Below are 21,666 nucleotides of genomic sequence, written 5' to 3' on the forward strand. Positions count from 1 at the left end.
GTCATGGTATATAATGTAGCACTTGGTAGTACTTAACTTTATTTGCCTGGGGTAAGGAAAGCAGAATAATACTTCAAACTTAAGTTTTAGCTGTGAAAATGTATGTAATAGTCTACTTCCTTGAAACGTTTTGTCTTTTCATTTTTTCATTAGAGGGCAGAAAGACAGACACGAAGTATGGATTCAGCTCAATACGCAGAGTTTTGTGAAAGTCGACAATTAAGCTTCTGTAAGTATGCATTTAACTACTTAATTATATGTTAATGTATAAGAGATTTGTGTTACAGATGCATAAAACTGACATGTTCTTTATTCCTTAGAAATTGGTATTTAATATATACATAGTTGTTGCTGTTACAAAACAACTTGCATTTTGGGGGAAACCTAAAGATTTTACAACATTCTACTGTTTTGCAATTAATACTATTAAGAGATTTTAAAGGGCACTAGTAATATACAGAGTTATGTTAATTATTCATATTACCTTTAGTCAGAAAGGTAATTTTAATTTCTTTTCCAGTTTCTTGGTCATATTTATGCTAGTGTTGCTGATTCTAGTTGATCCACAATGGACTCCAGTAGTACAGTCATGACATTTAAACGCCCCCAGTATTAATTATAATACCAAACTTTGCCTTTATGCATACTCATATTTCCACAAATGAGCATATCAATAGTCTTTTCCATTTTTGTCTTTAACCTCCTGCTGTGGCATGCATTCAGCATTAGCCACATTCATTAGTCCATACTCTCCTAACATGAATGACCTACCAGTATTATTAGTGCTTACCCATCATTGAATACCAGCTTATTAAAAGTACATAAAGACTCATCGTAGTGAACTGGATTATGGAGCAAAACATCTTCACAGCAACTGTTCAGTGATGACTAAGGCTCTTGGGGTAAAGGTCAGAGTGAAAGTGTGATGAAAAGTCCAGTTAAAAATATGACAAAGTAGCACATGACATTGATTTGAGGGATTATAGAAACAATGATGTCTTTAAACAAAAAGCTATTATCTGGTCATAATAACAAAGTATTTGATTTGGAAAAAAATGAGAGCTTCATTTATAGATCATAAAGTACAAATGAATGACACATTTCAAATAGTGCCCCATGTAAATGTCAGAAAAATATAGGAAAACATGTTTTGAAAGATTTTTTTTCTAACTAAATATACTTTCCAATCTGACTAACAACTTGGCATGCATCTGTGAAACATTAAGTAAATGACACTTCAGATCATGGCAATTTCAGCAAATGAGAGGTTTTTGTATCATAATTTTTAGGTTTAAAAATGGCATTCAAGTCTTTTATAACTATAAATCTCCACTTTATAAAATAACATTTGGTGCAATATAACTATTTTTTAAATCATATTTTAAATTTAATTCACTTAAAGGAATAGAAGTAGTATTTTACACTAAAACTGACAATCTTAAATTCTCATACCTTTCATTTGAAAATTAGATTTTTGTTCACTTTTTGCTTTTAACACAAAAACTAGATTAAAAGTAACATTTTCCCCTCTATAAAATAATTGTGTTTTTAAAATTTTTTTTTCAGTTGTAGTTAGACACAATACCTTATTTTATTTATTTTTATGTGGGACTGAGGATCGAACCCAGAGTCTCGCACGTGCTAGGCGAGCGCTCTACCACTGAGCCACAACGTCAGCCCCAATAAAATAATTGTAATATAAACAGTACACTATGCTTAATTTTCTTTTCTGTAGGAAAGAAGGAATTCATTATTTAAAAATATTTGTTCAAATGGTGTCCATAGAGGCTTCATTATGAAACCTTGGTGGAATGATCTGTTTTATATGATAGAATACTGAGGTTGAGAATACATTGTACAAGTGAGTCACCAAATTTAGAAAGCCATTGCTGTACTGGTTAGAAAGTTAGGTTTTTTTCCTTCTTCTCCTGATAAATAATCACCAGAGTATAGGAATTGTGATTCTACCATATATGTCTTCTTACATACTTGTTCATGGCAGTTACTGGTATTATTTTAAAATAGTGAGTATCACTTTTTGGGCAATGGAGCAAAACATCTTTACAGCATGAGTTCAGTTATGACTAAGGCTCTTGGTCTGTCTTTTGTTTGTATATTTATATAATTCAGATAGTCATTTTACTTAAAGTCTTTAACACCCCCCCACCCCTTGTTTCTGTGCGTGGGCTCTTTCTCATTCTATGAGGAGGTCCACAGAACAGGGTAGAGGAGAGTGTGGCTGCGGAGTTGCTAATCAAGACCTCCAGAGACCAAGCAGGAAGCAGGTCTGATTTATTGCGCAGTTACCATGTATGTATATTCAGGCAGTAGCTAAGCAGATTACAGGCAGCCACCAATACAATTTCTGGCCAACAGTTCCTGCAGTGACCAATCGAGGAGCGGGCATATAGCAAGTGCAGGGACTGCAACACGTGGCCTCATGCTCAGGGCTGTGCCTACGGGGTAAGTGGTTTGCCACTTACATGCCTAGCATGGGAGAATGGTTTGCCACTCAGAAGCCCTTAATGTATGCCATGTATGCAGTACTCCATGCACTTGTCCCCACATGTCTGTCTGTCTTTCTGTGTGTCTCTCCGTTTTTTTTTTTTTTTTAAGTACTGGGAAATGAACCCAGAGCCACATCCCAAACCACCCCCCACATTTTGTTTGAGACAGGGTCTAAGTTGCTGAAGCTGATCTTAAACTTATGATCCTCCTGGCTCAGCCTCCCAAGTTTCCAGGATTACAGGTGTGTGTACCCCCACTGGCTAAATCTTTTAAAACTTAACATTAGCATTGACTCACAATGGTTTTTCTGGCAAATCATATTGCAATTCTTTCAAGCATTATTTTTATTTTTTTCTGAACAATTATTACCTAGATTTTTAAAAATCAATCTGATCTAAGAGTCTCTTTTAGCTGATGAGTTCAAATTGTATCTACATTTGATTTTATATGTACTGTTATATTTTGTGTTTTAAATGTACTATGTGTTTTTATTTATTTTTCCTCCTCCTTTTCTGTGTTCTGTTGGATTCATATGGTTTTATTCATTTCAGTTTTTCTCTACTAGTTTATTTATCTTACATTCTATTGTGCCATTTCAGTAACTACCTTTATTTTTTAACTTTATACCCCTGATAATATTTTAAAATATTAATAATTTAAACTTTTCTTTGGGCCTAATGTCATTATTCCTGAGACTCTGAGTGATCAAAGTACTCATTTTTGTCTTGAAATGGCTTTATTTCCTTGCCATAATTAAATGATTATCAGGTGGGCAGGAAATTGTGTATGATAGTTATTTATATATATATGATTCCATTCTCTTTTTGCCTCTGTTAGAAAACTGCTGTCCATTGACTTGTTCTGTATTTTTCTTGTGAGAGTAGCTTTAAGAGAATGAAGACATTGCCTGAAGGCCCTCTGTTATTGGGAAATGAGCAGGCTAGATAACCAACCATAGCTGCCCATTGAAGACATATAGAAAGAAGGGAATAAGGAACCCTTACTCTGGAGGTTCCAGAGGAAACCTTACCCTCTGAGGAAGGCTATTTTCAATTAATGCAAAGAATAGTAATTTCAAAGGGTTGAAGTCACAGAATTCTTGGTGAGAACAGATGTAGTAGAAATCATGAAATATTAGTCAGGGGTGGGAGAAAAGAATTTTGTTAGAAACTTAAATTTGTCTAGTAATTATTGATAAGAGATATAAAAAGTGTATGAGATTAACCTTAAATTTCTGTATGAAATTATAATGTAAAGTTGTTCTAAATGTAGTCTAGTATTAGAAAGCTGATAACACTAGGAACTTTTGGACATTGTTCAGAATTCTACTTAAGTTATTAGTCAGTTTCCAGATTACCCATTTTCCTGATATATGGGGAAGAGGAGTAAAGAAGAAACTCATTTGTTTAGAAGCTCCTTCAGCTCTCGGTGAAAATGAACTGTTACAGCTGGGGATCATTGTGCTGCTTTTGGAAAAACCAATAATATCCTGGAAGCATCAGTCTCTGAAGCAGTCCTTTTCCAGACGACAGGGAACAAATGGCTCAGAGAATGTTTGTTCACATGTTGATGGACAGCAATAATGCGTGGTTTATGGGAAATCTGTGCATCTTTTTTGATACATAGAAAAGTTTGGACTCTGCCTTTTTGTTAAAGAAATATCTTTTTCTTTCCTTTCTTCATTTCTTTTAGAAATACTTTCTTGTGAGTCTGCCAAGGAAAGGCATTATTTTATTTTCTGAGGATACAATGGTGGAGTCATAGTCCTTGTTTCTGTGCTTATAGTCTAGTAAGGAAGCTACTAATTCTTTTGCTTCTATTCATAGGTCTGACCTAATACTAATAATTATCCTTTTCATAACTTTCGAAGTAAAATTTTTAGAGCATAGTCACTAAATATCTGTTTCTGTGTTCCTAATGATCTGCCAAAGGGAGAAGTAAATAAGGTACATTTCATTGATCTTACCAGATTGCTTCCTGGTGACTTTAATTCTGTCAGAAGTATTTCAGAGATGTCTAGCAAGTGTTCATGAGCTGTTGCAGCTTACTAAATAGATGGAATGTTTCATGTCTGAATATGTGGAAGATGAGTTACTGTAGGGAGATAACTTTAAGGGGGCTAATCATAATTCTGCCACATTTGACAGCTTTAGAGATAGCAGGATTTCATGTCTTCTGTGATTTATTTAAAACAAAACTCTTCTGTATATGGAATCCATGAAGATTCTATCTGTAAGGATCAAAATGCCATGCTCTAAGTTATTGTTAAGTGTTCTGTAGACCAGTGGTATGATGTTAATCTAAAGAATAATAAGTAGCTTTTTTTAAACATCATGTAGATTTGATTAAAAAAAATTTTCCCTATCAATCATTTTCCCTCTAGAGTACTATTTAAATTAGTAATGTCTAGGGAAAGCTCTATATCAAATTAGATTTTTCTTAGTACTATGGCAGTTTGGATATAGTTAGTTGACGGTCCCTTATGTTTCTTGGTCCCATATATGCTTGGTACTGTTAGGTATGCAGAGAGACCTGATTCATGATCTTTACCCACAAAGAACTTATAATATGGTTTGAAAAATGATAAGCACATATGAAAGATACCCTGTATTTTAATACATGGCTAGAGTGTGAAAGTATATCCATGACTTATATGGTCAGAATTCATATGAATGATGAAGAGAGATGGGAGAGCAATCCATGGAAGGAAAGGAGCAAGAATGACCATAAAAAGGGTTAAATCCAAGGCCACATGACAGCTAAATAGGGAAGCAATGTAAAGAAAGGCTGGAATCAGCCTGAATGGTTTTGAGAGTCAGGTTTAAGAATTTGGGCATCTTAATCTGGAAAACATAGCTACAAGTTTAAATCAGGCCAGATATCAATTTATTTTATTCTAAATTAAATAAAGGGGAAGGCAGGGGGCATGGGGTTATTAATGATGGTGGAATGTGATGATCATTATTATCCAGAGTACATGTATGAAAACACGAATTGGTGTGAATATACTTTGTATACAACCAGAGATATGAAAAATTGTACTCTATATGTGTAATAAGAATTATAATGCATTCCACTGTCATATATAAATAAAAATAAATAAATGAATTCACAACTTTGAATTTTTTCGTATAATAGACACTTTTTGAAAAGTGTTAGATGGGCAGTTTCTGTATGTTTCTTTCTTCATCATAGGCTTTCTCCTAGTTTTTTATTTCCACGAGTATAAATTAAAGTTACATCAAGCTAGCATGATAGTGCATGCCTGTAATCCCAGTGACTCTGGAGGCTGAGGCAGGAGGATTGCAAGTTTGAAGCCAGTGTCAGCAACTAAAGAGACCCCTAATCAACTTAGAGATTTAAAAAGGCTGCAGTGTGACTTAGTGGTTAAGCACCCCTGAATACCAAAATAAATAAATTAAAATAATAAAAAAGAAAAACGTTACAACAAACAAATCTCTGTTGATGCAACTTAAGCAGTGGCCAGTGGTAACATATTTTGAAGCAATATGAAAAGTACTAAACTTTAAGTAGTTTAGTATACTGTCATGTACCACAGATTCAGAATAAAATGCATAGGGATTTCTTAAAGGCAGCCATTGTGTTGCGTTGTAATCAAGGGTTGAAACTTGTACATCTTTTCCTTACCTTGGATGAGCAGGGGATGTACCAGAGATTGAACCCAGGGGCATTTAACTACTGAATCACATCCCTAGCCTTTTTTAATTTTTAATTTTGAAACAGGGTCTTGCTGAGTTGCTTAGGATTTCCCTGAGTTGCTGAGGCTGGCCTTGAACTTGCCAATCCTCTACCTCAGCCTCCTGGGTCTCTGGGATTCAAGACCTACTACACCACTGCGCCTGGCAAAACTTGTATTTCTTGGGTCTAGAAAACCTCAAGGTCATTTTTTAATGCAGAAAATGGATGGCATTAGAGCAGATTATGCTAAGTGAAGCTAGCCAATCCCTAAAAAACAAATGCCAAATGTCTTCTTTGATATAAGGAGAGTAACTAAGAACAGAGTAGGGAGGAAGAGCATGAGAAGAAGATTAACATCAAACAGGGATGAGAGGTGGGAGGGAAAGGGAGAGAGAAGGGAAATTGCATGGAAATGGAAGGAGACCCTCAGGGTTATACAAAAGTACATACAAGAGGAAGTGAGGGGAAAGGGAAAAATAATACAAGGGGGAGAAATGAATGACAGTAGAGGGGGTAGAGAGAGAAGAGGGGAGGGGAGGGGAGGGGAGGGGAGGGGGGATAGTAGAGGATAGGAAAGGCAGCAGAACACAACAGACACTAGTATGGCAATATGTAAATCAATGGATGTGTAACTGATGTGATTCTGCAATCTGTACATGGGGTAAAAATGGGAGTTCATAACCCACTTGAATCAAAGTGTGAAATATGATATATCAAGAACTATGTAATGTTTTGAACAACCAACAATAAAAAAAAAAAGAAAACCTCAAGGTCAAAATATTGCTTTGCTTTTATGGGCATTATTCTTTGTATACAATTCTCAGGAAAGGTGTTTTTCAATTTATGATTATATATGCAGTATTAAGATACTTTAAAAATTAAAATTTTCCACTTGTTTTTTAATGACTAGCCAAAAAAGCTTCCAAATTTCGAGACTGGTTGGACTGCAGCAGCATGGAGATAAAACCCAATGTTGTCGCTATGGAAATTTTAGCTTATTTAGCATATGAAACAGTGGCACAGGTAAAAATTCTAAACTGTCTGTCAAACCACACAGGGCTGGTTTCTCATTTTTGTCCTTGATCAGTTCTACTTATACCCTCTGCTCTACCATCCATGAGTTCTTTTCTGTGACAGTTATATCATTTACTAAAATTTAGTTCAGTTATGTTTCTTTGTATCCTTAGCTCTGGTGGGTGTTAGGGTAGAAAAAGATTGTAATTATTCTTTTTTTTAATAGTTTTTTAATTGTAGATGGACACAATACATTTATTTATTTATCTATCTATTTATTTATTTATTTTTATGCTGAGGATCCAATCCAGTGCCTCACACTTACTAGGTAAACTCTGTACCACTGAGCCACAACTCAAGCCCCTCTAATTGTTCTTGAAATTGAACTCTGAAGTCCTCATCTGCCTTTAGAGATACTGTTTGAAGTTTGGAAAAATGCCTGTCTAGGTATGTGAGGTCTCCTAGTGCTCAACAAAATCTGGATCTGGGATCACTGCCATCTGCCAGTTTCTCCAAGTATTACCAACCCCTCTGTACATGTTTACAGTGGGAACTCCCAGACTACCCACTTAGAACAGACCTACTAAACTAGAATCTATGGGTTTGTAGCCCAAAAATCTATATTTTAAAATGCTTCCCTACTGATTCTGAAATGAGCTTTGAGAATTACTTCCCTAGAAAGTCAGAATATATCATTTGTATTCATAAGTACGTCATGAATTTTATCAATTAGTGAAAGTCTGTGCTCATGTCCACAATACAGATTTTTAGATACAGTATTATCAATAGCATTTTGAATGTATTGCTTTTAGGTTCACCACTTTAATGGTATTCATTATTTTCATTGCTCTGATCTTCTAGTTAGTGGATCTGGCTCTTCTTGTGAGACAGGACATGATAACCAAAGCAGGGGACCCCTTCAGTCATGCCATTTCTGCAACTTTCATTCAGTATCACAGCTCTGTTGAGGTAAGTTTCAGAAAATCTGACTTTAAGACATTGGTGGATTTTGTTATGTGTCTGTGTTTACATTAGTAGTTCTTTGAAAAAGATTAGTAAAGTATAGCCTTCAGTCAAAAAAACTTTAAAACATACACCAAATAAACATTTATTGAGAACTTACTATATGCCAGGACTTAACAGTCTACTTACTAGAACAATTTTTGTTTCAATTTTTCTTTTCCTCTCTTGACTTTCCTAGACCTTCAGTAAAGGTGGGATATTTGCAAAGCATTTTTCATTTCCACAGAAAATAAACAACTGGTTTAGTTAATTGAATAACATTGGGAAAAATTATTTCTTTTTGCCTCAAAGATGAGAGAATTTGGCTGGGATGTAGCCTGGTGGTAGAAGAGTGCTTTCCTAGCATGCAGAAGGCCCTTGGTTCAGTCCCCAGCACCTACCCATAAATTAGAGAATTATTATTCATATAATTACTAAGATTTATTGAAATTTATTAAAAGCTTCCCATTTAATTTATTGATTCATGTATAGACATGATTTAAACACACTTGGCTCATTAGCTTTAGATTAGCCTATCATGTAAAAATCAGATTCTTTTCTGATCTGTTTACGCTGATGGGCTTCCTATTTATGGGGACTATAAAGTCTTCTTTCCAGTTTTAAACATTTACATAATAATTTTCCACAACTTTTAGTATATCGAATATTTTCTGTAAACAGCATGTGCTTAAAAGCCAGAAATAAAATATAACATGTTGAATATATTTGCTAGTATCTGACCTCTTTTTTGCTAACAAAAAGCAGTAGTTTCTTATAGTTAAGTCAATAACTACAGAAAAGACATCAAAAATAGTAACATCCAAATGTATAATCACAAAATGGATTTTAGATCATGTGAAGTGAAATGTTTAACCTGTTTGAAAATTACAAAGCCCTGTGTTATATCTGTACCTAAATTATAAATGTCTGCTTCTTGTTAATATCTATAGGTAAGACTTGATGACTAAAATAGTTTCTAAGAAGTAATTCTAATTTGTTTTAGGCCACACCTCTTTGAAAATCTGATGAAGACTACAAACCTCTTTTCCATAAACATATTTGCCAATTTTGCATACAATTTTATGTTGTTCAGACACTTCTGAATTCATCTATGATCTAAGGAATCTATAAACCCTATGAATCCCAGGTTTAAATATCTTACTTTACGGTATTTAGAAAATATATTAAGATATCATCTTATTACATACTAAAAAGTCAACTTGATGTCTTTTTATATCTCTTGGAGAATCAGATTGGCTTGAAATCCAAGTAGGAATTAAATGTTTATGCCCATTAAAAATCCATTTCTTTTCTTGGAAAAGGTCATACATTATTATCAGCCAGCATACTTTAAAAATCCCTAAAGCTTACTTAGTTGATTAAACACTGTTTTCTTTATGTTTCAAACCCAAATTATGATGTCAAAGAACACCCTTTAAAATGTCTTTGATGCACATTCACTTTATGAATGTGTATATAAGTATGCTTTCCATTAACATCAGACAAATTTGTTTTTACATTTCTAATTGAGGAAATTTACTGTGAACATAACAAGGCTAGTTTTCCCTTAACATTCAAGTGATTGCTTGCATGGCTAGGAAGGTTCTTTGTGTTCCCCACCCTGCTTGGTTCTCCAGGGTGGCCAAGCTGCCCTGGGCAACTGCTCAGCAACCACAGCCTCTGTTCCCAGCTACATGGCAGTTAAGAAAAAAATGTCCTATGTATGCTGGATTTCCTGGGCTCTCTGGGAGGTGGGAACATGAGTGTCATTGAGCATCCTTACAGATTATTAGTATAAGCCTCAAGCTTTTCCTGGCCTGGCAGACACATTTCTTCCTCTGTGACTGGTAGTCAAAGTGGACATTCATAAAGACTGTCTTCTTTACTGCCCTTTATTACCTAATGAAACACAAAAGAATGATACTATAAATCAGAAATCTTAGTCATCAACACTGCAAATCAGCAGCCAATCTCTAGGGCCTGCACCTTAAGTAATGTACCAAAGTGGGTCCAAAGAGGTCTCTGGAGACTAATAGGAGCTGTGTTCAGGGAAACAGAACATTTTGTAAAACAAAAAAGCAAATAAATGAAAAAACAATTCAAGATAGCGTAACAAAATGAGTGGCCCAAATAGAAAGTGCAGGGGTTGAAATAAAAGATTTTCTGATTCTCTCTCTTTTCCCTCACTCACACACAAACACACACACATTCCCCAGTTACAATCAGAAAGCTGAGTATTGAAGGGATGAGAACCTCAAAGTGGAGAAGATGTTCTGGGCCAGGGATGAAGCATAAGTATGATTATACATGGGAGGAAAAAAACCAACTCTGATTGAAATATACAAGCAACACGTTCATTGAGAAGGGATAGTAGCAGGTTTGGTTAGAAAATCATGGCCCAGACTATATAGGGTCTTAGAGTGCAGGAATCATTAAGAAGAATTTGAATGATTCTTGGCTGAAGGATAATGTGTTCAAAAGGATGTTTTAAGAAGATCCAAATGATTGTGCTAGGTTTAGTTGATTGGAATTGAAAACTTAGCATCATGATGTTAATGTTCAGTGCCTTACATTTAAAGGAAGATCATTCTTGAATACTAACCATAGATGGGATTGAGCGAGTTAAGCTTGGGTTCCTCATACTAGATTAGCAAATTTAATATTAATTCAGGTTAATTTTCCAAGTTTTGTCCTAACATATGATTTGCACAGAGGTAGCTATGATCCCTAAGAGTTATGCAAATACTCCAAAAGAAAAAAAAATTCAAATATGAGACACTTCTGTTCCAAGCATTTTGAATAAAGAGATACTCAACCTGTATCTTGTTTTTCCAGGAACAAGTCATGGCAGGTTAGCCTCATTCCCTTTTGTTTAACAGTGGTTCTCGAAAAGATCAAGGAAATACTCTTAAAACCAGCATCCAAATTTTCAGCAAATCATTTTACAAAGTGTGGCATAAGTTTTTAATACATTATAGAAATCATGGACAGTAGATAGTATGGCTGGTATGGTTGATAGGATGAGGAATGTTTAGATTAATCATATCATACTAAAAAAAGGACAGATTTTTATTTGCTTGTATATGTCTGAGATGGCAATATTGTGATGCAACAAAGATTTTTTTTTTAGTTTATTTTAGGTGCCATCCTTATTGGATTGACATTTACCTGGTGCAGAATGTCTAAAGGAAAGTAATGGAGATGGTGTGTTTGAAGGAGCATAAAAGCATATCTAATAATAACTGGTTGGAATTATTTAGAATATTTAACCATAAAAATGAGGCTACAATGTGTAGCAGTCTTCAATATTGAAGTGCTTCTACATGAAAGAAAGAACAGACATGCATTCATGACCCAAGAAAGTAGATAGTTATTAGGAATATCAGAAAGGAAAGGAAGACATTGCATGTGGAAAGGATTAGAGTAATCCACAGTGACTCTAAGGGTGAGTTTGAGTTACTGGGAAAATTCTAGTCACCATTGTCACAAATATCATCTAAAAAGCATCCTTTTAAGGAAACTTGTAAGACAGGTAAGTTTGAAATGCTAACAAAATTTCTATCTAACAAAACCAGAGGCTAAAAGTTTATACATGAAGAATTCTGATTTTGTCTAAATAATTAGATTATAAATTAATGTATTTAGAACCTCAACAACAAGATAGTCATTTCTATGGACTAAATAGGAATAATTTGTGTTTTCATATTTGAAAGTCATAAGTAACATGAAATTCATTAGCTATTTTTTTAAAATTGTAATGTTAGTAAAGGGCCTGGTTATTTATTACAAAGCCATGTCTCTTTGGGCAGGGGTCTTGCATGAAGTCCTGCCCCGACTCCCCTGAGAACACGCCACCTCCTACACCAACAGCTCCATCATCTGGATCCCAGCACTCGGGGAGAACCACATCAGGATCCCTAGGGAGTGGGAGTGCTACACAGGACTCTACTAAAACCAAGCAGAGGAAGAGAAAAAAGGTCAGTGATGATTTTTTTTCCCCCCTGGTACAGAGTGAAAAGAGCCTTTAAGTTTCTTTCAGAGATAGGAAAAATGTACGGTTTTTCTCTCAACTCAAAATATTAGAAGTAACCAATTTACATTCACCCATTTTCAATGAGTTCTACTTAAACTTTTTAAACAACTGTAATCTGGATAAAGAGGATCCTGATTTTCTCTAAAATTTTACTATAAAAATCTTCAAACATATAGAAGATAAAAGAATTATAAACACTTCATATCTACCATCCAGATTCTGTAATTAACATTTAAGTATATTTATTAACTACATATTTACTGTATAACATTTACTATATCTATTTATCTAATCATCCCCTTTATTCTGTAGTTCATTCTTTTTAATGATACATTACAAAATAAGTTGCAGACATCAGTGCATTTTATACCTAAACAGTTTATTGTTTATAATTTATGGTTCCTTTTTTTAAAGGTAAAATTTATGCTCAGTGAATCATTTGATTCTTTTTTTTTAATAATTTTTTAGCTTCAGATGGACACAATATCTTCACCTCTATTTCTGTGTGGTGCAGAGGATCGAACCCAGTGCTTCATGCATGCTAGGCGAGCCCTATACCACTGAGCCACAACTCCAGCCCCTTGATTCTTATGTGCACTATAAAAATATAATTTTGACAAATACATTAACCTATGTTTTTCCAAAACCCTTTCAAGATACAGACCATTACCATCAGCTCAGAAATTTCCTTCATTTTTTCTCCCAATTATTGCCACTATCTTCTGAAAAGTAACCACTGTTACAATTTTTTACTATAGATTAGTTTATTATATTCTAGAACTTTAAATAAACAAAATATAATATGTACTCTTTTGTATGAAATTCTTTTACTTAGGAGGTTTTTTTAAATTTGTTTTTCAGTATAATGTAGTCCTCTTTATTACTGATGAATATTTCATTATATGAATATGTCAACTTATTCATTCTTTTGTTGGTGGATACTTGGAATATCACCAGTGTTTCAGGTAATGTGAATAAATCTGTTAGGATATTTCTGTGTTAGTCTTTAAATACAAATATTGTCATGTCTTTTAGGTAGATAGCTAAGAAGAAAATTGCTGGGTGGTAGAGTTATGTATTTTTGATTTTTAAAGAAACTGCAAGACCTTTTTTTTTTCCAAAAGGATTGAACCATGTTATACTTCCAGGAACAATATTTAAGAATTCCAGTTGTCCACATCCTGATAAACATTTTATGTTGTCATTGTTTTTACTTCCAGCCATTCTATTGAAAATTTAGTGGTAACAATAGTTTGTGCATTTCCCTAACTAACGATGTTGAACACTTTTTTTTTTCCATTTAATGCTTTGTCATTCATATAGCTTCCTCTGAGAAGTAGCTGTTCAAATCCTTTATTCAGGTTTTTATTTTTTGTTTGTTTTATTATGTTTTGTTGGGCGGTGGGGGGGGGGGTCACGTTGACTTTTATTACCAATTCATAGGGATTTTTTTGTCATTTTTTATTTTTGGTGGTTTTTTTTTTTTTTTTTGGTACTAGGACTGAACCCAGGGGTGCTTTACCCTTAGCTTTTTATCCAGACCTTTTTGTTTTTTATTTTGATACAGTGTCTTGCTAAATTGTTGAGACTGATGCCAAACTTGCAATACTCCTGCCTCAGCTTCCCAAGTGGCTGAAATTACAGGCATGTACCTCCATGCCCAGCTATCAATTTATAGGAGTTTTTATATATCTTGAATTGTCCTTTGTCAAATATATACTTTTCACATATTTCCCAGTTTATGGCATACTGTTTATTGTCTTAATGGTATCTTTTGATGAGCACATGTTCTGAATTTCTGAAGAAGTCTTAATGGGTCCTAACCCAAGTCAGGGTGATATTTTATAGTTTTAGTTCTTGCTTTACTTTTATTAATTTGGGCAAATTAAGTTTTGTATATGTATAAGTTGAGGCCAAATCTGGTTTTTACATATGGATATCTGGTCACTGCAGAACTTTTTGTTCTTTTTTTTCTCATTGTTTGACAGCTTTGTTGAAAATCAAATGACCATATATCTATATGAATTTATTTTGGGGAATTCAACTGTTTCATTGGTTTGTCAGTATTGATTTCCCATCTTGATTACTATAGCTTTATAGTAGTATAAATACTCAAACTGTTATTTTTAATCTGTATGGGTATGTTATGTCCTTTGTATTTCTATAAAAATTTTAGCAGAAGCAGAGAAAAGAAAAAAGAAATGGTTGGTGGCATGTTGAAAGGGATTGAACTGATTGCTTATATCCATTTGGGGTGTGAATTTCTAAGTGATATCAAGTCTTGTAATCCATGGATGTGAAATAATCTATTTATGTTTATGAAATTTCTCTTTTTCTTACTGGCATCAGTATCCACCCTGTTGTCTGTTTTATCTGATTGATGTAGCCATTCCAGCCTTCTTACGGTTCTTGTTTTTTTTTGTTTTTTGTTTTTTAATTCAATTGCTTTTCATTTCATTGTGTCTGTGTCTTTAAATTTAAAGATAAATATATTTGAAGTGTATCTCTTGTCAACAAACAATTGGGTCTTACTTTTTTATCTTTGCTTTCTGCCTGCATATTTTAATTATGGTCTTTAATTCTGTGACATTTAATGCACTTGTTGACATAGTTGGATATGGGACAACTACTTTCTATATGTTTTTGGCTTTTATGCCTATTTGTACTTTTTGTTTCTCTTTTCTCCTTATTGCCCTCTTTTGGGTTAATTGTATAACTTTTTAGAAATTAATTTTAAGTATCTGTTGGTTTCTTTATGATAACTTCACATACTTTTTTTCAGTAGTTATGCTAAGGATTAAATTTTCAGGATTTAAAAAGATGTATTACAAATATATTACATCTACATATGTTGTAAGCCACAGTATTACAATTTTTTCCTTAAGTAATCAAATATATTTCAGTGAAACTGAGAGAAAAAATAGACTTAACATTACCATTCCCACAGTTGTTTTTTCTTTCTGATGATCAGAATTCCTTTGTTATCATTTTTCTTTTGTGTTCTGCTAAATTTCAACTTTTTTATAGTGTTGATTGGCTAATGATAATTTTATCTTAGTTTTCATATTTCTGAAAATATCTTTACTTTCATTCCTGGAAGATATTTTCACTGTAGAATTGTAGGTTGAGAACTTTTTTTTTCAGTCTTTTAATGCTGTCACTCCACTTCTTTCTGGCAACCATTATTTTAAAATATAATTCAATAAATATGTATTATTGGTTTTCTGTATGCATTGTGTTTATCTTGATGCTTTCAGAATTGGGTCTTTATTTTTATCTTCAGCAACTTGACCATCATAATGATAGGAATGGTTTTCAAAACTTTGTACTTCTCCCGCCTACAGTTCACTGAGCTTCTTGAATGTATAAATTTATGTCTTTAACCAAGCTGGGGGAATTTTTGAGCAATTATTTCTTCAGATTTTTTTCTGGCCTAATTTTCTCATTCATTTTTGAAATTCCAAGTACCTTATTATGTTAGTTTGTTTGGTACTGTTTCATAGGTACACGAAACTCTTTGATTTTTCTTTTAGTATTTTCTCTTCTTCTGATGGGATAAATTCTACTGATCTTTCTTTCTGTTCCAGCCTTTTTCTTTCTTCTCCCAGCTCCAATCTACTGTTGCATGCAACCAGAAATACTTTACTTCTCATATTTTACTTTTATACTTCTAGAATCTCTATTTGATTTCTTTTTTATAGTTTGTTTATGTGTTATAATTTTTATTTGTTCATTTATTGATTTTTGTTTATGCTCTTGAGCATTTTTATAACATCTGCTTTAAAATTCTTATTTGCTAAATTATATATCTGAATTTTCTTATTCTTCATTGAATATAGGTCACACTTTCTTGTGATTTTGCATGTCTGGTCATTTTCAGTGATATTGTAGATATTGTGAGTAATACATTATAGTTATTTATTTTTTTAAGAGAGAGAGAGAGAATGTTAATATTTTTTTAGTTTTTGGCGGACACAACATCTTTGTTTGTATGTGGTGCTGAGGATCGAACCCGGGCCGCACGCATGCCAGGCGAGCGTGCTACCGCTTGAGCTACATCACCAGACCTACTATAGTTACTGTGGGATTCTGTTATATTCCTATGAAGAGAGTTGGTAGCAGTGGTGACAGTACATGTGTGTTAAGCAGAAAATTTATTCTTCTAGACTTACTCTAAACTTCAAACTTCTCTTTTGTGGCAACATCTAGAATCTCTGTTATCTTCTTTTAGCTTTAGCAGAATTTCATGGATTCAGTACCACACTGGAACAATTTAGGAGTTAGTCAAAGATTTGGGTAAAACTTATAGATTAAATTTGGGTCTTTGATTCTGTTCTTTTTTGAGACTTTCTTCCTCACTTCACACCTGCTTTGGTTTGCCTTGAACTCTGTCCTGTACTTTATCAAGCCTCTTGGGTTGTGTTTTAACCACTTCCATATCCACTGGAGCCTGACCTTAGTAAAAGTGGAAATTCAATCCACTGCCATTCCCATCTTCTAAGAGTAGACACTCCCCCTTCCAGTTTCTGCCTGATTTGGTTAATCTTCAGTGCTTTCAAGTACTTGGTTTTTGTCTGAAGCTTATATTTTTATCTACAATTAGGTTAGTACAATAGGAACTGTTAGCTACTGCAAGTAGTGAAACCATATCAAGATATAATTTTATAAATGATAGTAAGCAAATTTAAATTTCATCCTCATTTCTGATTTCCCCTTTCATTTACAAAATGGCAGAGTTCATTGCTTATTTGTTAAAGGAAAATCTGAACTATGAGGGATTTCTGAATTGTAAAGTAGTTTTAAAGAATTTCAACTATTGTACTAATTTGGCTTATACTAAAACTAGGATTGCTTACAAGACCTTTTCAGTGGATTTGCTTTCCAAAGTATGTGAGAAAGAGTTGAAATTAGCCTAGTAATTATGTAAGCACAAGTATATATAGTATAATTATAACTTTTTGGAAATTGTACATGTATGTGTATTGGTCAGTCTGTCTGTTTGGTACAGAGGTCTCATGCATGCTAGGCAAGTACTCTAACACTGAACTGTATCTCCAACCAGTTTTTGGAAATTCTTGAGATTTTTCTCTTGCATATTTAAGCATTTTTTCCCGATCTTGTTGAAAACTTGAATTTCAGTTATTTTGCAGCAGAGATTTGCTGATTGAAACAAGTATTAGCCCAATCTACATCCAGATTCTCCTAAATTCAAAATTAATGTTATCAGAATTAATAATGTTCATTTTCAAGGTATTAACTTCAAACTCTTACTACACTTTGATTTTTTTTCTCACTGGAACCCTCAGCTGTGGTGGTATCATAGTACAGTTCATTTAACATAAAATAATGAAGTTTATCTTCTTTATTTTTACTTTCAACAATAAAATTGGGTAATAATTGGAAAAAAAACTTAGAATAAATGATGTTTTATGTCCCATGCAGATTTAGTTATATGTGACTCCTCAAATTTAGTGATTCTTTTTTGTCTTGTCCTTAAATAACTTTTATAGTTTTAATTTCCTTTAAGTTTCCTAATTATATAGAACTTCAATTTTATCAATTATCATCTTGATTAGATTTTTATATGAGAAAATTATCTACCTATTGACCCACCTTCATCAGCAAGGAAATCTAGAAGAGTAAAGCTCTAGGAGGACATCATAGTGTATATGATGGACAGCAAGGAGAAAGAAAACACTTTCCTGGCCTTTGTGGCCAGTGAGTGGCAAGAATATTAGAATACTAACCTTTCAATGACTCTAGTCTGCTATATGTATTATTCTTCTATAAGATTTAAGATTTCAAATTTAGCAAAAGATGTAGCCTACCATTATAGATGAGGAAAGAAGAGACAGTTGTCTAAGATTCCACATCCTTCTTAAACATTGAATTACTGTGGTAAAGGGAAGTTTGAAAAAAGATAGGACACTTTATAAGTCGAAAAGAAAACAGAATAAGTAAAAGATATAGGAACAACAGAAGTTTCAATGTAACTGCCTTCTACCACAGTTGAAAGTTCACGCTTCTGAGAGATTTTGTTCAATATAAACCAGCAAAGACAATCAGGCAGTAGTAGAGTTAATGTGTATGATGTTTATGATACTTCAGCTTCCAATACCAACCATCAGTTTTAAGGTGAAGAAACAGAAATAAAAGATTTAAAGTCAATGAAAAGGAAATTAAAAAATGAGTATGGATGCAGCCAAGAGAAAGAGGACCTGACACAGGGAGAACTTACCAAGTAAAATTTTATCATTTCATTTAAGGTACTATAGAATTCCGTTCCCCACAGATATCTCTGCTAGCATGGTATAGACAACTCTACTCAGTATTTTGTCAAATATGTGGATTTAATTTTTGAAAATTTCAAGAATACCTAAAATGTGAACATACTGAGGATGGAAAAGATGAAGTGACATATAAATCTAACAGTTCTCACATGTATTTTTAACATATATGAGATCCTTAATAACAAAGAACAAATATGTAAATTTAATATTAAGTTTTCTGAAGTAATTTTTAAAATATTATAAAATGCTAGAATTGTTGTTAAATTAGAAATTCTAAACTCGTGACAAATTTTTAACTTTAATAGATCATGAGCGCCTCATTAAGGGACTGAACATTTTTTAAATTTTTTTTTAATTGTTGATGGACCTTTATTTTATTTATTTGTATGTGGTACTGAGAATCGAACCCAGTGCCTCACACATGCCAGGCAAGTGCTCTTCCACTGAGCTACAACCCTGCCCCAAGGGACTAAATATTTATGGAAGATATTTGTTGAAGTGGAAAATAAAGTCTAGGAATATAACATTTCAGGTTAAAATATTGCATTCCAAAGAACCCTGTGGGTAAACCAAGACAATGTAGAAGTACACATGGTAACTTCATTCATACTAACGTTAACAGTTGTTTAATTATGGCAGATGAACATGAAATTGGCAAAGTGGATAATCTATTGACTTTTTTCTCAAAAATGAATTTTTTATTTGTTTATAAGTTATCGTCACCTTTTTTGTCAAGGGCAGTAAGATTCAATCAGGCAAACTTACTTGTCTCCATATCTTACAAATAGCCAAAGCAAGGCAATTTCTAATTTGTGATTCTAGCATTGCCCATTTGGACTACTATAACAAAATGTTTTAAAATTCACTTAAAGGCAGTAGCAATGTATTTTTCACTTTCTTTAGTCTGGAAATCCAAGATCAAGATGCTGGCAAATTCATTGTCTGGGGAAGGCTTAACTTCCTGGTTCACACTTAATCTTCTCACTCTGACCTCACATGGTGAAAGGGTCGAGGGCTCCACCCTCGTAACTTCATCACCTCCCTAAGGTCCTATATCCTAATGCCTTGGGGGTTAGGACTTAAACATGAATTTGGGGGAAACACAAAGATTCAAACCCTAGCAGTCTCCTACTTCAGTGTTCCCAAGTCCTATTTGATTGCCATGCTGGTGGTTCTGAGATTTGATCAAAGTGTTCTGTACCAAAACCAAATTTATTAGAGAATATAGAGAAAAAGTGTTATTTCTATTAGCCAGGGAGACAATAAATGAAAACTAAATCCAATTTGTAGATAGAAAAGAGTGAATTTAGGAGAAACTGTGGAGGAACACATGGGCAGGAGTTCCTCTCTGACTTAGCTTATCGGATTCTGACCCTCTCAATGCCTCTTTCTTTTCACTTGAGATTATACTGGAAGACTTACTCTTTAGATTCCAGCCCAGGTAAATTCTTGTGTGTATTTTACTGCAAATACATAGAATGTCTCAACCTCCTTCATAAGTAACTGTGAAGCCTAGCAAAAAAAATGAGCCTATATTAGTCATATTCTTATTGTGAAACAGAATAGATTCACAGAAGAGTCTTTACCCTCATCTAGGGACCTGATGATTGCATTTATTCTAATATATTCCAACTGAAAGTAACTGGAATGAGAATTTAAAAATCATTCAAGGAAACCTTGTGTACTTTTATGCAAGTGCCAAAGTGAGGATTAAAATAACCAAATTTGTGTTGTTATGGGCATAGGAGATACATTATTTAGGGTATTTTTGGAATGAAATTGAGAAATATCCTCTAGAGTATGTCCTATTGGCTTATTTAAAATTTAGTTTTAATAATAATCAAGATCTATTTTGAATTTTAATTTGTTTCAGGCTCAGCTTGAGTAACTACCAGATATTCTTGAAGAAATTTTAAGAATATTTTACCAGTTTGTAAAGGAAAGCATGCATGTAGTATAAAGGTACATTTTAAAAGTACAGAAGAATATATAATGAAATGCCAGTCTCCGTGTAACGCCCATCCTTCTGCCACCCACTTAATATCCATGAGATAAGCATTGTTAATCATTTTTGGTGTACCCTCACAGTGTATTTTATGTGCTTAAATAAGTATATAATAGTCTTTAAAAAAAAAAAAAACAAGTAGTAACAGTGCCACACAATTAGATACCTTGCATTTTGTTCATATAATATATCTTAGAAGTAGTTCCATTGGGAGTGATTATGAAATGGCCCCGAAGTCCCTCATGGTGAAAATTTGATTCATCAGTTCAGATACTACTGTAGTACTATAGTGAATATTGTGTGTGTGTGTGTGTGTGTGTGTGTGGTTTTGTACCCATGTTGATAGAATAAATTCTTCAAGTTGAAATTGCTGGGTCAACGAGTTTGTGCTTTTTCATTTTGGTAAGATTTTGCCAAAGTATGATCCACAGAGGTTACTCTCCATAAACTTTTATTACTTTCTAAGAATTATGAGCCATCTGATTCAAATGTATGATATGTCAAGATCATTGTACTGTCGTGTGTAACTATTAAAACAAATTAAAAAATTTTTGGTAATCATCAGGTAAATTATAGTAATTATAGTAGTGATCAGAATAATGATTAGTTTTAATTAGGTGACTATGAATGAGTTCTAGATCACAGTCATACCAATATGTGAGCTGAATATTTCTTTCCATTGATTCTTTAAGATTGATGATATGGTGTCTGGTATCTATTACCTACTATACTTTAAATTAGCTTACCATTTCAAGAACATGGAGGTTCCATTTTTAATCCTTAATTTAAATAATAATCTAGTACTAAGAATAGCTAGCATATGCCAGGCACTATTTTATGTTTGTATATTTCACCTCATTTAATTTTCACAAAAATCCTATAAAGCAATTATAATTTTTGTCCCAATTTAAAGAAGATGAAATTGAGGCCTAGAGATACTATGGTAGAGACAGAGCTGATAACTGATAGGACTGGGATCTGGACCCAGGGTAGTTGATAAGCCAGAACTTGCAATTGAATCATTAAACTATAATGCCCTACATAGCATTGTAATTTCTTTTGAAAAATCATGTTATATACACATCCATACACCTCTATCATTTCTTGAGTTGATA

At 33.5% G+C, this 21,666-nt stretch overlaps 1 protein-coding gene across 5 annotated transcripts in view; it reads left to right on the forward strand.

Moving 5' to 3' along the window:
* The window catches only part of Supt3h (SPT3 homolog, SAGA and STAGA complex component), a 468,296-nt gene that overhangs the window by 346,476 nt on the left and 100,154 nt on the right, over positions 1–21,666 (forward strand). For all 5 annotated transcript variants that reach the window (XM_046426146.1, XM_046426145.2, XM_058573179.1 and 2 more), the window contains 4 exons: positions 154–229; positions 7,118–7,230; positions 8,083–8,190; positions 12,033–12,200. In XM_046426146.1, coding sequence (XP_046282102.1) covers positions 154–229; positions 7,118–7,230; positions 8,083–8,190; positions 12,033–12,200 — 465 coding nt within the window. The remainder of the gene's footprint in view (positions 1–153; positions 230–7,117; positions 7,231–8,082; positions 8,191–12,032; positions 12,201–21,666) is intronic.

Source organism: Marmota monax, unplaced genomic scaffold (assembly GCF_021218885.2).
Source record: "Marmota monax isolate L192 unplaced genomic scaffold, Marmota_monax_Labrador192_F-V1.1 WCK01_AAM20220418_F8-fsc00187, whole genome shotgun sequence".
Lineage (NCBI taxonomy): Eukaryota > Metazoa > Chordata > Mammalia > Rodentia > Sciuridae > Marmota > Marmota monax.